At 51.7% G+C, this 14,124-nt stretch overlaps 3 protein-coding genes across 3 annotated transcripts; 2 read left to right on the top strand and 1 right to left on the bottom strand.

The window, feature by feature from the left end:
• Positions 1 to 966: 966 nt before the first annotated feature.
• On the top strand, positions 967 to 2,166 carry ENH_00052620 (hypothetical protein, conserved; the record flags this gene model as incomplete). Its single annotated transcript, XM_013581410.1, has 3 exons — positions 967 to 1,418; positions 1,629 to 1,983; positions 2,104 to 2,166. The coding sequence occupies 3 exons, from the start codon at positions 967 to 969 to the stop codon at positions 2,164 to 2,166; spliced, it is 870 nt and encodes a 289-aa protein (XP_013436864.1).
• A 2,391-nt stretch (positions 2,167 to 4,557) lies between these two features.
• ENH_00052610 (Chromosome III, complete sequence, related) lies at positions 4,558 to 5,862 on the top strand (the record flags this gene model as incomplete). The annotated part of the gene is made up of 1 exon (XM_013581409.1): positions 4,558 to 5,862. The coding sequence occupies one exon, from the start codon at positions 4,558 to 4,560 to the stop codon at positions 5,860 to 5,862; it is 1,305 nt and encodes a 434-aa protein (XP_013436863.1).
• Positions 5,863 to 6,432: 570 nt separating this feature from the next.
• Positions 6,433 to 12,604, bottom strand: ENH_00052600 (hypothetical protein, conserved; the record flags this gene model as incomplete). Its single annotated transcript, XM_013581408.1, has 7 exons — positions 6,433 to 7,087; positions 7,190 to 7,367; positions 7,534 to 7,875; positions 8,015 to 8,968; positions 9,134 to 10,174; positions 10,298 to 10,528; positions 10,912 to 12,604. 7 exons carry the CDS (start codon positions 12,602 to 12,604, stop codon positions 6,433 to 6,435), a joined length of 5,094 nt encoding a protein of 1,697 aa, XP_013436862.1.
• Between the last annotated feature and the right edge of the window lie 1,520 nt (positions 12,605 to 14,124).

The following is a 14,124-nucleotide window of genomic DNA, read 5'->3' as shown; positions in this document are numbered from 1 at the left end:
CAAGAACTGAAGATTTCCTAAGTGGCTCATCCAGAAGTTCTCACTTACTCTTTCCCGCAGTTCAAGGGCCAGCCCGACTCCAGCCGCTCTTGTGTTCAGTGTTTCCGAGCGAAATCCTTCGTTGTTGCCTGTATCGCAGCTCTGCTCCTGAACAAGGACCATAAGTCGGTGTTTCTTGTGTGCGGAAGACAATGGAAGGTAGCGGGAATACTCCGCAACACCGACCGCTCATTAAGAAGGAGCCCTGTAAGTACCCCGTGGACAGCCCTCTCCGAAGACCCCCAATCACTACGGATTAAGCTTACGAATCTTAAAAATGTGTGGTGCGCGTACATCTGTGTTTGTTTGACGAAAAACGTGGTATATAGCTGCGGAGGTTGTTTCTTTCTTTGGCGCGCATGCAATGCTTTCGCTGGCTGTCTGGTGTGCATTCAGTGAGAGTCCGCAGCTTTTCTTCCATGCGGCAGCATGAACAACAGCAAATAGCAGCGTCTCTCCGTGGCCCTAGGGGCCCTGGCCTTTTCAGGCCACAGCACCATGTGACACAGCAGTCTGCGCGCCCGTTAGCGCCCTCAATCTCTGTAAATGACAGCAGCACAAGCAGGGTCCCCGTTAAATTCACGCCCAACGTAGCTGTAAAGCAAGAGACAACTTCAGGAGCAACAGCCGCACCTACTTCGTCGAGCGTCGCATCTGGATTCAGCGTGGACGCTCTTTTGCTGCGCTCTCTGCACAGTCAACAACCCTCTTCCCAAGTGCGTACCGTTTCCCCAGGCAAATGGCGGCTTGAAAAACCCCAGCTATATTTTCCTAGCTCATCGCCGAGGACACAATCTTTTACCCGACGAAACGGTGCATTTTTTTTCTTGTCATTTTCACTGTCACCTGCAGGGCCACGACCGCCCGAACCGGTCCAAATTTGGGGTTGATGGAAGGCGCCCGTGCGAGTCTATGGCCAAACAGCCAATGCAGCTTCCGACGATGGGGCTGCACGGGGCAAACAGCAATGCAAAGCTCAACAAGAAAGGACCCCGTTCAATCAGCTTGAGCGAACTGGCTGCCGACGATTCGCAAGGTCACCTGCTGCTCCCCATCACGGTCCCTTTCAATCAGCAAGTGCAAAGCCCACAGGAGCAACCACAGCAGCAGGAAGTTAAGGAGGAGGGCGGCTTCAAAATGCTGCACAGCAGCAGCCAACACCAGCAGCAAGACGAGCTACAGGGCATAGACACTGCAGCTTCAACGCCCAACCATTTGGGGCGAACAGAACCCACAGACCGGCAGACAGACACCAAAGAGGAGAGCCCGCAACGAACAGTTGTGGTAGACAACAGTGATGAATCTCCAGCTTCACTGCTCCTGAAGAATCATTTTGCAAGTACAGACAGCGGGCAGTGGTTGGAAGAAGACAGCAGGCCGTATCGTTTCTCGCACGACCCTCCTTAGCTTGAATTGTAGACCACAGCCACGTGTACTGCACAGGCATATTTGATATTGAGGGGCCACATAGACTCAGAACTAGGCAAGGCCTCTCTAGAGACGCAAGCTCAGATCCTCCAGCTCCTGCTGTGTGCGCTGAGCTTTGTGACTGTTGTGTTGTTGCGTTGCTGCTTCGTGCGATTTTCTAGGGAGTTTATTCACCTTTGTTTCCCGGGGCTTCTTCCGCCTTTGGACATCTCAGCTATGCAGGCCCAAGAGTCGCAGCAGTCGGAGAGCAAACAGGGCCAGCAAGCGACAAAAGAACAGAAGCAAGTGAAAACAGGCAGCAGCAGCTTACGCAACACTCCGGCTCCTTTGCATGCCCTACCGTCCGGTCGTATCGGCCAACTGCTGATTCGCCGCAGCGGTCGTGTTCACCTGCGGCTCCTTACTGAAGTCGCTGCTGAAAGGAAGGAAAAGGCTGTCTCTGAGGCATCAGAGGAAACAGATACATCGCAGAGAAAAACAGTGGCCCTCGGACCTGCTTACAAGCTTCGAAGCGAGGTGTGCACTCTGCAGATAGGATACAGTTGTTTGCTAAGCCGAAGAAAGATGAGCTGCGAGGCCGTCGGTGCCTCCCATGTGAATTAAGCGAAGCATTTGCGTTCGTATTTTTCTCTGCAGGACATTTGTTACGACGTGCTTGTTGGCACTGAGGGCTCCTTTGCGCAGGTGCGTGCTTGGTAGCTGGCGACGCCATGTTTTTGTAGAAATGACGTGAAGTGGCTTGTTTGCAGTATTAGCACTCTTCGTACAAGTTCATGTGGGTGTTTTTACATATTCAATGACTCGTGGACCAGCACCATGGCATCGTCGCGGCGGCAAAACAGTGCAGTCGCAAGCTATCTTTTTATTGAGTGCAATATTCAAGAAGCCAGAAGAAAGTAAAATCTGATGTGGACACCCATCAATGTGTAGCGGCTGCGGCTTATAGTGCACGCTGGGCTACTTTTCTCAGTGATAAACCGTTGTGCGCCTGCTTCGCCCAGTTGCAATTCTTCCTTTGTGCAACGGTTCTGTCTCACGCAGGAAGTGGGTTGTTTGCTGTCGGAGACTAACGAGTTCATCTTTGTGGGCCGATGCACGAGAAAACTAACCTTCACTGCCGATGTTTCCAGAGCCGTAGCTTCACTGGCCCACAGACAGGGTTGAACCAGCTGCTCGAACACGTCGAATCGTTCATTGCATGGCTATATTTCGCAACTGTCAGAAAGCGTCGACAAGTGTCAGTCTAAAATGACACTGCAGTATTAATTTTACGCCCCAAATGCACTGAAATCAAGCACCACACATTACTGTACTGCAAAGTTTCGTAACGAAGCGCCTAGACTGCCAGTCATGGTTTTCTGCATGCGCTTCTCCTAAACTACTATCTCACACCAGGGAGCATGGTACAGAGGTACAGTGAGCAAAAATCCTCTGCCTCCTTTTTCAGTAGCCTTCCTCGGATGGTGTGTAACTGAGCAGCTTCAGTCAATGGTGGGAAGCGAGGAACTACACTACGCGTTGGTAACTCTGTGAGGACTGCGTGCATGCTCATATATCAACCACTAACGGGTAATTCCAAGTAGCGTACAAACACCCAGCCAACACTGTCTTGTTTCTCTGGGTTTCATTGTCTCCCCTGTAGCTATGTCCCTTAAAGTGTCAGTAGGTCCCACACACCAACGAATGGTTCTCGTACTCGTTATGGGTTCTTTGAATAGAGCAATTCGCTCATTAGGCCAAGCAAGAACTTTCCGTAGAGTTAGGATCGGCTAATTTATCAGTCGCTCTGTGTCCGAGCGTGGGCGGAGTATCGTGCAAGGTCTCCGTGCTGCCGTGGCTAGGAGCGCTCGAAACATTTTTACCGACTCTCCAAATTTTTCACATCTAAATGTGAAGAGTATGCCGTATGTTGTCAGAGGTCTGTCACCTAGAGAGGGGGCATTTAATGAGGCAAGGCGAGGCAGTGGCGGCGGTGGGACAGGTTCTGGTGTCGGCTAGCATTGAGCAATTTCGACCGACTTAGGTCAATTGTTGCAAGACACTTAAAAATTGAAGTGTTTTCTTTTTTTCAGGTTGCACTCTATATGGTAATTTGGGTTACAACAGATTTAACATCGCCGACACTGACCTTCAGCAGTGACAGCGCAGCCACATGTCGCCTGTGCTGTAGGATGGCCAGAGACAATGTTCTGTGGCTTCGGCCCGCTTTTCTTCTCTATGTAATGAATAGACTTTTAACTTGAGATACGCATATAAACTGAACAGCCTGCACTTTAAACGATCGTGGGCTTCCAGCGCTGCGCTGCGCCTAGGCGGTCTCGGTCTTCGTTTTCCTGAAGATGGACCCCATCGTTGTTTGAAGGACCTATGGGAAGAATTTAGAGGGGATGCTGCTGCTTTGAACGCGTCTCACCTAGTAAATTCAGTTATTAGGGCCTCACATCCAGCTACAACCCAGCCTTCCGGTTTCTTCATTCGCATGGCTTTGGCTCATAGTTCCACTCACCGCCGGCCTCTGCTAGCTTGACCATCGTTGGACCAGGGCCAGACTGCATGCTACGCTTCTCTTACTTGAAGACAATTGTTTTTTTAAGTGTGCTTATATTCTGATTCCGCATGATGTACTGAAGTAGGCGCTACAGTACTGGCTGGTCGGAAACGTTGTTGCTGCCTACTGGAGATGAGGCAGCTGCTCGTAGCTGCCTGTCGGCAGTGACTGCAGCACCCTTACGTCAATTCAACAATATTCCTGTATGTCCCTAGATTTTTTTCGTTAACACTACTCTTGAGCTCAACTCTCCAAGCCGACCCAGTCGCCGTCAGCCACAAGGACTTCCGTCAGCTGGCAGCATCTACTGCCTTCCTCGTGCTCGTCGCTGTCTTTGCTTAAGATATGCTACGCGAAAGACGTACCTCTAACAGCGACTTAAGAACTAAAAGCAAAACCTGAATACTCAAGGAGAACGTACTATCAACCTCAAACCCCACCTCTACGCCCAACTTCCCATCTGAACTGTACGTGTAAGCCAGGCACTAAGCGTACCTTTCAAAAAAGCCAAAGCCGTAGACGCCAATTTTCATCTAACGAGTATGTCGCTTAAAGAAAATGGGCCCCGTCCCGCCACCGACACTCTTCCCGCAGCCGCTATGCCAGCTGACCAGGAACTCAAGTCTAGACCAACACGGATTGGCAGGGGACTTCCTTTGCACGAACGCAAAGTCTACCAGAACTTAGCTCGAAACACCCCGCGGGTGCAGGGACTTACGTTCGATCACAACCAAATCCGCTGGATCTCCTACTGGAAGAATGACCAGAACAAGCAGGTACAGAAGCATTTCCCTGTGAGCCGCTTCGGCTTTTTCGGAGCCCGATTGATGGCTCTTGAAGAGAGAAATCGGATCCAAGGGTGGCCCCTCTTTGCAGACGAAGCTTTTCATTTGGTCGAGGGACTAAAGGTATTCGCAAAGTCTAATCCGGAATGTGCAGCCGTCCTCTTACAAGGAGGAGAGCTTGACCCAATAACTGGAGAGATACATCTAAATTTGTATGCAGAGCAAGTCCTGGAATCATGTTCAGTGACGCTAGAAGAGCGCATAGCAGCATCGTTGGCTACTGGCCTGAGGGCTCTGCCACCACAGGCGGAAGTAGCAGGACGCTACCAACGCCGGGCAGCCACAGTAACTAACCGCCAGCCTGTACCAGTCCCCTCTTCTCACGAAGACGATGATTGGCACGCTCAGCGAAAGGCGATGGTTGGTGTGGCAACTCGACGTCAGCGGACAGCTCGCCTACGAACAGCTGCTAGGCGAAATCAGATTGCGCCAAATACTGGAGAACGACGCACTACCGCAGCACAGGTGGCAGAATACGAAGCGAAGGAGCGAGAAGCTGCTCCCTCTATGACGAGAGCCGAATTGCCACAAGAGTCAGCTGACACTGGGATTTTGCCCTATGTGGACTTCTTGGCTCACGCCTGCGCCCTGTCTACAGCAGCACTCCAAGGAGAGACTGTAAGCCAGTTACAGCCAGTTTACTGCGAGGAGGGTATCCTGCCATCTCAGAGGAATCACTGCGAAGCCACCGAGGTCCCACCTGAACTCGCACATTTGGTCACCACCAGCATGGTGTTCCTCGGGGCAGGGGCTGACTCTTCAGGAGGCAGCCGTCTCGTGTCCGTGGCTTCCACGAGTTGTGAAGAGCCCGAGCATCTCGCGGACTCAAGTGTGTTTGTTGAACATGAACCAGATGCGCTCCGAGACCTACTAAACTGCAACATATCCGCGCCGACAGCTACTGGTGTGGACTGGGACGCCGAAGGCTCAAACACGGCAACAATTGTTGACGTCAGCAGGCCTACAAAGAATCCCATCCTCCGTCATGTCCGTCCCTACTAGTCGTGTGCTGTCACGCGAACTCCATTTTGTTGTTCCACGGTCTCCGGTAATGGTGGCCGCATTTGCTTTCTATGATGAGAGGACCGCTGATCCCGCAGTTTTACCGCAGCAGTTCCTTCGTAGAAATGAACACTGTAGCATATGATCCAATATGTGGGTCTGGTTCCGCGTCGCGCTGCCGCGCCAGCCAAAAGGCCGTAGATAAACTACCCAGCGTCGATTTGTTAGCGATTTGGGGCATCTGCGAAGCATTCATCGCTACCGAGGCAGGTGTCGGATGAGCTTTTTCCGTGAGCTTTTGATTTGAAAAATACTTCTTTGTTTCCAAATCTGTAGTGCATGCAAACTACGGACCTTCACAGCAACAAATATGCGAGGAAGATCAGAAGCACATGCTAGGGTACCACTTTTTAGTACGAGCACATGCCGCTTGAAGTAATATCCACTGCAAAAACACCATTACGCAGCTAGTCGCTTCCTGAATACTTAAAGAAAGTGGGAATTGCCTATATTAGAACAGTGTCTTCTGTTGAAAATTCAATCATCGCCTACCAACGCTTCACAATAGCATTAAGGAGCAACGGCTGCTGGATTGGCACCACCACTTCCAGCTTCGCCTGTTGTGGAATCTTTAAAGCTTTCCGGCTGTCCTGACGTGTCAATATCTGCCCCTTCATCGTCGCCGAGCCATGCTGGCTGTACCTCCCAACCCCCCATTAAGCATCGGAACACAACACAAGCCCGTCGCGCTTCTTTCAGTGTTTTATACTGATTGAGGGGGAAGCTCTTTGTCTTGAAGCGGCCGTTCTCTCTCCACTGGCATCTCCAAAGTCTCCGTGCAACATCAAGATAAACACCTGTGGGAGCGGAAGAATTACCACCACCGGAACCTCGCCCACCAGGAGGGGGCCGGCTTCTTCCTCTCCTATGCCGTGGCGCACCTTCATGGGCACTGGGACTCTGTGGAGTACCACCGCCTTGAACAGAAGCATCTGAAACTGACCCTGCATTACTTGTGGCCCTGCTGCAAACGCTTACTCCTCTGCTGGACAGGCTCGAGTCTACAGACATGCTGCACCGGGAAACGGAGAAGTCAGAGAGGACTCCCGCGCTTGGTTCCCGAGATGCCCATCCAGACCCGTCATCAACTGTCCTAACAACCACACGTCTACCTCCAATCCGAACTGTTCCCGTCCGTTCTCCCATTGCTCCCAAACCCCTTCCTCTGCGAAATGACACACGACACCCTGCTTAGACTCGCACATGAATGCACATCGGCCATGCCACTGCACCACTGGGTGAGCTAACATACAATTGCCAAGCGTACCTTGCGTTTCCTTGAAGAGGCTTTTTCAAACTAAGTCCAGTTGTTCCCTGCGAACGAAGTGGAGCTGGGGAACTACCACGTGGTGAGCTTCCAGCACTCTGCGGAGAGTGCCTCCATGAGCGGCGCCTGTGACGGCCGTGGCGTTCTTGCCAAAGCCCAAACGCTCTCAAAGGTTTCACTGCGATAAAAGGTCACAAAAACGTTTTCCACAGAAGTACTCAGCGTCGCTATTCAATGCGGCTTACCACGCTTTCGCAAAGCATACAACGCCTACGTTAACCAGTATACCAAGGGATGGCCATCACAGTTGTAGGTGTAAATTACGGACTCCAATGAATACATACATCTTATCTGGACGTCCGTATAATCTCTGTCGAAAGGATCACAAGCATCCCTGTGCGGCAAGGGCCCTTTCAGCAACGGCCGCATGTAAAAATCATCCACCAGCAGCTGATCATGAGTGCTATCGACGGCGGGCGCTGATGATGCCGCAAGAGAGCGCAGTAGTGGAGTGCTAGCATTGATATCCAGCGGCGGCGCACGCCCGCTGCCCTCAGCAAACTCTGATGCGGGCTCAGCAACACCACGCTTGTCTAACTCCACCACAGAGTCACTGCTCGCAGCCTTAGGACCTCCTGAAACGGCAAAAAGCTCAAAACTGCCACAGCCTTGACGAGGGTCTGCAACTGCAATCAAGTAAACTCGGCAGACCAAGGAAGATGCTTAATGCCTGCAGAAACAAGAGCTGTCCTAGGCTGCACGATTGTGCTTCGCAGTGGTTCCTCCCGCTTAAACTGAAAAACGCTTGCACGCTTATAGACGTACGGTCGGAAGAAGTTGCACATGAGAATTCCCAATCCTTCAGCAGCAGCCCTGATGAAAGGCTTCTGGAGCCGAACAGAACGTGCACCGCACCTTGCAACAACTCAAATCCGCGGAGACTGCCTACATCGCTATCCGTGGGTGCAGCTAAAACTGACGAAACGAACGTCAGCATGCCCCCACTGCTGCTGGGCTCCAGCATTTGTGATGTGCTTGCTTCATTGCCCTTCATCTGTTTCGCCTTTCTCCCTCCTGGTGTAAACGCGGCTGTTGCTTCAGAACCTGGGGTAGCAGACTCCGCAACTGGTCCATCGCCCCCTTCTGGAGGCACGAAGCCGCGGCTTCGAGATGGCTTATGAAGGGCGCTGGTTGAGTTGGCACTAAATTCAACTGGCCAGCTCTGTATGCTGTCGACAAGCTCAGCAGCTGCATGAATTAAGTCAACAGATAGATCTAAACTGTGACCTCCTGCCGAGCCGCCCCCCTGTTGTGACCCAGTTCGTGCCTCGACTCGACTCCCGCTGTCAACAGCCTCAGAAAACCGTGCCAGCATAGCCCCCGTAGTCGATTCACTATCCTGCCAAGGGCGTAGCTTCGCCTCCGGCTGCGACGGGGGTGATAGTCTTTCGTAAGGAATCCGGAAGAGATGAGGTGCCGCTTCCAGTGAAATCGTCGAATTTACAGACGAACTGTCAGAAGCGCCCTCTTCGCCTTTTTCTTTCTTAGAGCGCGTATTTTGTGCATTCTGAGCTGCCCCAGTCTTTATGTAGTCTTCCCACCACCACGGCACTAGCGGCACAAGTCTTCGAGGTATTTCCACACGGCGCCCCGATGTTGTCTGGTGGCCCTCTGCAGTTAAACGGCCCCTCTGCATACGACGAAGTCTTCTAGGAGAAGAATCCAATCCGTCCCCTCCTAAACGATCCGCCTCGTTGCCTGGACGGCACCATTCATCTCCTGAGCCCCCACAAACAACAGGTGCTGGACACGTGAAGATATTGTGCAAACATATCTTATTCTGTATGCACAGAAACCAACTACATCACAAGTCTCACGAAAAAACTTCTGCATCTCTTCCTTAAGCTCAATATTGAAAAACAACTAATAGTTCCTGTATCTTACTCTCAGTGAATCGGCCTCTTGACATCTTTCCTGTCCCATCACAGTGAATGTGGAGTTCACATTCCTGTGAAGGTCCCGATGGCATACATCCAGGAGCCCCATCACCCCCTTGTTGCTGCATCTGGACACTTCGCGGCAAGGCAAACAACCGGCCTAGCCGGGGACGGCTGGACTGCCGTGGAGGCGTACTGCAAGCAGAAGGAACTTGAGATGACGCAATCGAAACAGGATAACTAAAGTGAGGGCTCCGGGCTCCTTCATCCTGGTAATCATGAAGGCTCATAAGATCTGATGCTGCAGGGGTTCGTGATAAACGAGCTTCGGGACCAGCTAATGAAGTGGCGCAATGCTGTCGTGATGCATCCCCAGCCAGTGACTGCAATTCTTCCGCTGTGATGCCAGCCTTCACCATTGGTTTCTCCACTTCTGTTAACCAATGCGCGCCAGTGCACAACTCCCGGTCATCGGCAGGAGGAGCTGGCTCCTTGCCGCCCGTAACAGCGGATGCGAGGGGATCCATCAGCGACGCTGAGAGCATAGAAAGCCTTGCAACGCTTCTGTTGAGATCGCTGCTCGTGACCACGGAGTCAGCAATGTCAGCTTTATTACTACGTTGCCTCCGCTGCCAGCATGCTTGGGCCCAGTCCCGAGTTGCCCAATCGTAACAATGCAAGTTCTCCTCATCTCCCTCCCATTCACTTGCTTCAACAACAGAGGCAGCTCGCGTACCATCATCGCGGACGGGCAAAAGCTGTATATCTCGTATGCGTTGCATAAGGAATTTGACGGCAAGAGGAGACAATGTTACGTACCGCCGCAACCTCATCAACAACTGGGAAAGCGCGCTGCGCAATCCTGACTTCGTCAAAGACATTGGCTGATACAGCTCGTGAAGAATCAAGCGAAACTGCATGCGACACCCAAACTGGCACTTGCGGCACCACTCCCAGCCACCTTTGTTGTGCCGAGAAGCATCAACTGGACGGCTCCGCGCGCTTCCATGCGTTCCCTGAACAACTGACTCCTCCTCTCCAGAAGAATCTGCGCATTCATTCCAAACGTGAAGGCTTGCGAGCTAGAATGGCCTCTGTGCAACACACATGCAAAATAATTTACGTAACAAATGATCCTTCTGCAGAAGAGAACACCGTCCCCTCTGCTTACCTGAACGAGACACTTCCGCAGCAGTTTTGTCCACAGCGACCTCGAAAGCCATCAGATGCTGCCTCCAGGCTAATCTCACGCGGCATGGCTGGCCAACGCATATATCACAGTCGCACCCACAGCTTTCAGCAACTTTGTTTGTACAAGACGACCCATGTCGCATCTCGACAAGTCTTCGCAAAGCGTTCACCAGCGACTCTGCATAATCGCTAAACACGGACGCGTACTCCGCTGCAGATGACAACAAGGAAAGACCCCAAAACCAAGGACAACTCATGTTTTACGGTGGAAAAGCACCGAACCTCGTTACACTCTACAAAAAGTTCCTTTTCACCGTGAATTGCACTTCAAACCCCAAACTGTCCAAGCATCAGGGATCCGAAACACAGCAACTAAAATAATTCAAACGATGAAGCCTCTAGTACGATGCGGGAAGGCCAGAAACTGCTAGACACAAGCCTGTGGCCAGACGAGACTACACTAGCCGCACTCAAAATGGTGTAATGCCAAATGAGCGTTCGCAGCGCAGCGTTGGGAGGCACAGCTCAGGCATTTAACAAGCATTCGGTCCAGAGTGCCTTATTCTATACGCTCAGCAATGCGAAAAGGCTTACCCAGCGTAAAGCTCCTAATATGTTGCTCCGTTAAAGGCTCATTTGCCACCTGTACATACCACTTTTCCAAAGTCAATAACGCTTCAGATCCAACGTGTGCCGATCCCCCTAGAAACATTCCCCAAGCACTATCCGCCGCGGAAGACCCAGGCAAGTTCTCTGGAAATTTCGACCGTTTTCTTTTGGTGGAAGTTTCTTCCTCAGCCTGCCCTTTGGAAACAGTGTCAACTGATGCTGCACAGCGCCGCAGACGCCCGCGGTTATCAACAGCAACAGCCCAGGCTGCAAGAACTGCACCGCCCTCTTCAGTAACACAGTAAACCCCGGGGTCACAAAACGGCTCTTTAGGCGGGACCCAACTTTCAAGAGAAACTCCACTGTCACGCAATGGAGCACTACGAGGCCCAATACTGGTGTACTTCTGAAGATCATCATCTGACAATACAGCTGCTACTGAATATGCACTGCGCCTAGGGAACAGTGGCACCACGGCCTTCCAATATCGGCGCGTCCGGATAGCACACCGCCTCGCATGGAGAGTCACCCGCAGGCAGTGCTTCCACAAAGATGAGGGAGAAACATTGGCGCAAAGAACAGAAAGGGGTAAGGGCTCCTCGTGAACCTGCACCACCCTACCTCCAGCTGGCCCATATGGAAGACTCGCAGATTCCCAAGGAGACGCACCGAGTGCAGAATGAACTCCTTCGTAACACATAGTCTTATACTCACTTTTGGGCATATCTTTGCTCTTTATTCGCACGCTGTTGTCGTTGGTTCCCCCGAGAGAGCTGCCGTCGTTTTTCTCACTTGAATGCGCTGTAAAATTCTTGCTGCCGAAGCGGAGAGCGCTGAGCGTACAGCTTAGTACAGTGCGGGTGTCAAGGAGTCCAGCACTACGGAGCATTTTTCTCCTGTCTGACAATCCGTGTCCACCTACCCTCGATGGTCGCTCCCCTTTCTGTTGTAATGATTGTTCTTCTACGTGGCGGGGCTTCAAAGGCGGGTCTGCTTCTCGCGCATGTCCTGAAGGCTTCCCTTCAATCTGCACACCCGTACCAAACGAACTCTCGAAAACGCCGTGATGCTTCGGTGCGTGAACTTCTGCTCCAACACCAGACGCCTGGCTGGAAATGTGGCGCGAGCCTGTACTGAGTGCGCGTCCTTCAGATTTACGAGACGAAACATCTTGGTCACAACGCTGCTGCGTCTGCAAATTCCGATGTTGGCGGGCTTCACGAAGGTCGACAAAAAGCTGAGCCAAGCTGTGCGGTGCAACGTTGCGTTCCTGAGACTTCTGGAGGAGCAGCCGCTGCTGCTGCTGTAGATGCTGTTGTTGACGCAGCAGTTGGTGTTGATGCTCTATCAGAGCCATTTGCATAAATTGCAGCCGCTGAGTCTTGGAAGCATTTGCTGCGTCTTGCGATACCAATGAAGGAAGTGCCTGAGAATTCACTGGAGCGGTTTCACTCAATAAACCTCCCTTGGAGGCTGAAGCATCCGCTAAGGTTCCCCTACCTTCACTGCGGAGACTATGTAGAGGCTTTGGGGTGCTGACAATCTCTTTTGGGCTCTGACGGCCGCCCATTGCTGCTTCCAAAGAAGTCATGGGATCATCTTGTGCAGGAATTTGGTTCAGCAGTAGGAGCTGTTGACTGAGCAGCGAAAACTGCTCTTCCGGCGTGAAATCCGCCATCCCTGCTATGCCTTAATGTGTTCCGCCCACCATTGACCTTTGTCACTAAGTCGGTCTGTATGAGCACCCCCGTGATGGTCGGCACATCGAAGCCGTTTGGATAGGGGTTCTGCAAGCCCACTGCACCCAATAGAACACCCCTTATCCAACAGCTAAAAATCCTCTCAGCAACAAATATTCACCAGCGGCCATGAATACAAAAGAAGCTTAAAGCAGTGTACGTGCCTGCCAATGTCAACCACGCAGCCTATCCCACTCCTCCCCCGCCGCCTGCCTTGTGAACGTGATTAGTCAAAGGAGCGCTCAAACGCAACGCATTCTAACTAATCGTGTGAATGCGTCTGACTTAGCAGCCAGTGTCGATCCACTACACCAAGAACCCCCGCCTTCGAAGAATGCTCGCCCGCGTCAACCTCGAGTCACCAGTACCAAGTCGAGTCTCGACGGATGCTGCTCCGGTGTATATGTGGAGGCTTTTTAAATACGGCAGTCCTTACTATTTCACCTTTTAAAGAGCAAAGAAGACAGGAGCTGTGCTGCGTCAGAGCACACTCTACGAATCGCGCTTGAGCAGAACGGCCTCAAGCAATAGATGAACTCGAAGATGCTTCGACGCGGTAGATACAGAACGGGTTAGCCAGTTATCTTCTACTTTTCATGATGGAGAGCGAATGAAATCCTGAGGGTTACATCTGAGGGCAAAAAAATGTGCGGAGGTATTCAGACTGCATCGCGACGTTGCATGGCTGGCGCTCCAGCAAGGTGCCAATGGATCAGGCTGGGCAGTTTGGAAGTTTATTATCCAGTGGTCTTCCCGCGGATGGGGTCATCGGCAGTTGCACTACCGGTCTCATTGTCTTCTATTTGCTTTCAATATATAGTGAAGAAAAGAAGCGCCATCTAGTGGAGCTGCTCGATGAGGCAGCTCAAGACGAGCGGTTGGCAATGCGGAAGCATTGCTTCTGCTTGGAGTTACTAACACACTGCTGTGCAAGGACACATGAATCAAGCTATAAAGCGAAGACAACAATAGTAAGAGGGTAGTGAGGGTGTACAAGCGGAGGGTTTCTCTTTTTTCCACCATGAATCAACCCAGCGGCAGGAGTCCCCGCAGCGAAGCATGCACTTGGTTTCTCCCTTCTTCAAGCAAGTTTCCCCATATTCATAGAATCAAACGGGTCGTATTTTAGGTCGGCAGCTCACCTACGTGTTTCTTCGACTTCTCGGGGAGCTGAATACCCGGCTTCCGCCTCTACAGTATTTGCCTGGCATGGGTAGCCATGTGTCGGCACGATACAACATGAATAGTGCACCCCACAGTGTGCATAAGCAACCGTCCTTTAAGAAGCTTAAGCAAAATAGATGAGTAGTGACGATGAATACTTTCGAGGTGCTGTATTGCACATCGTACAAGCAGATCATACAGTGCTGCTCGGGGATGAAATGATGAAAACACTGGCCGTTAACTGGAATAGTATTATTTGTGGTTCTGGCTGGCCATTAGCTGTACAGTTTTTGCC

This window comes from Eimeria necatrix, genomic scaffold (assembly GCF_000499385.1).
Source record: "Eimeria necatrix Houghton genomic scaffold, Enh_scaff41, whole genome shotgun sequence".
NCBI lineage: Eukaryota > Apicomplexa > Conoidasida > Eucoccidiorida > Eimeriidae > Eimeria > Eimeria necatrix.
Note: the sequence above shows the minus strand (reverse complement) of the source record. Positions and strands in the feature narration are given on the sequence as shown.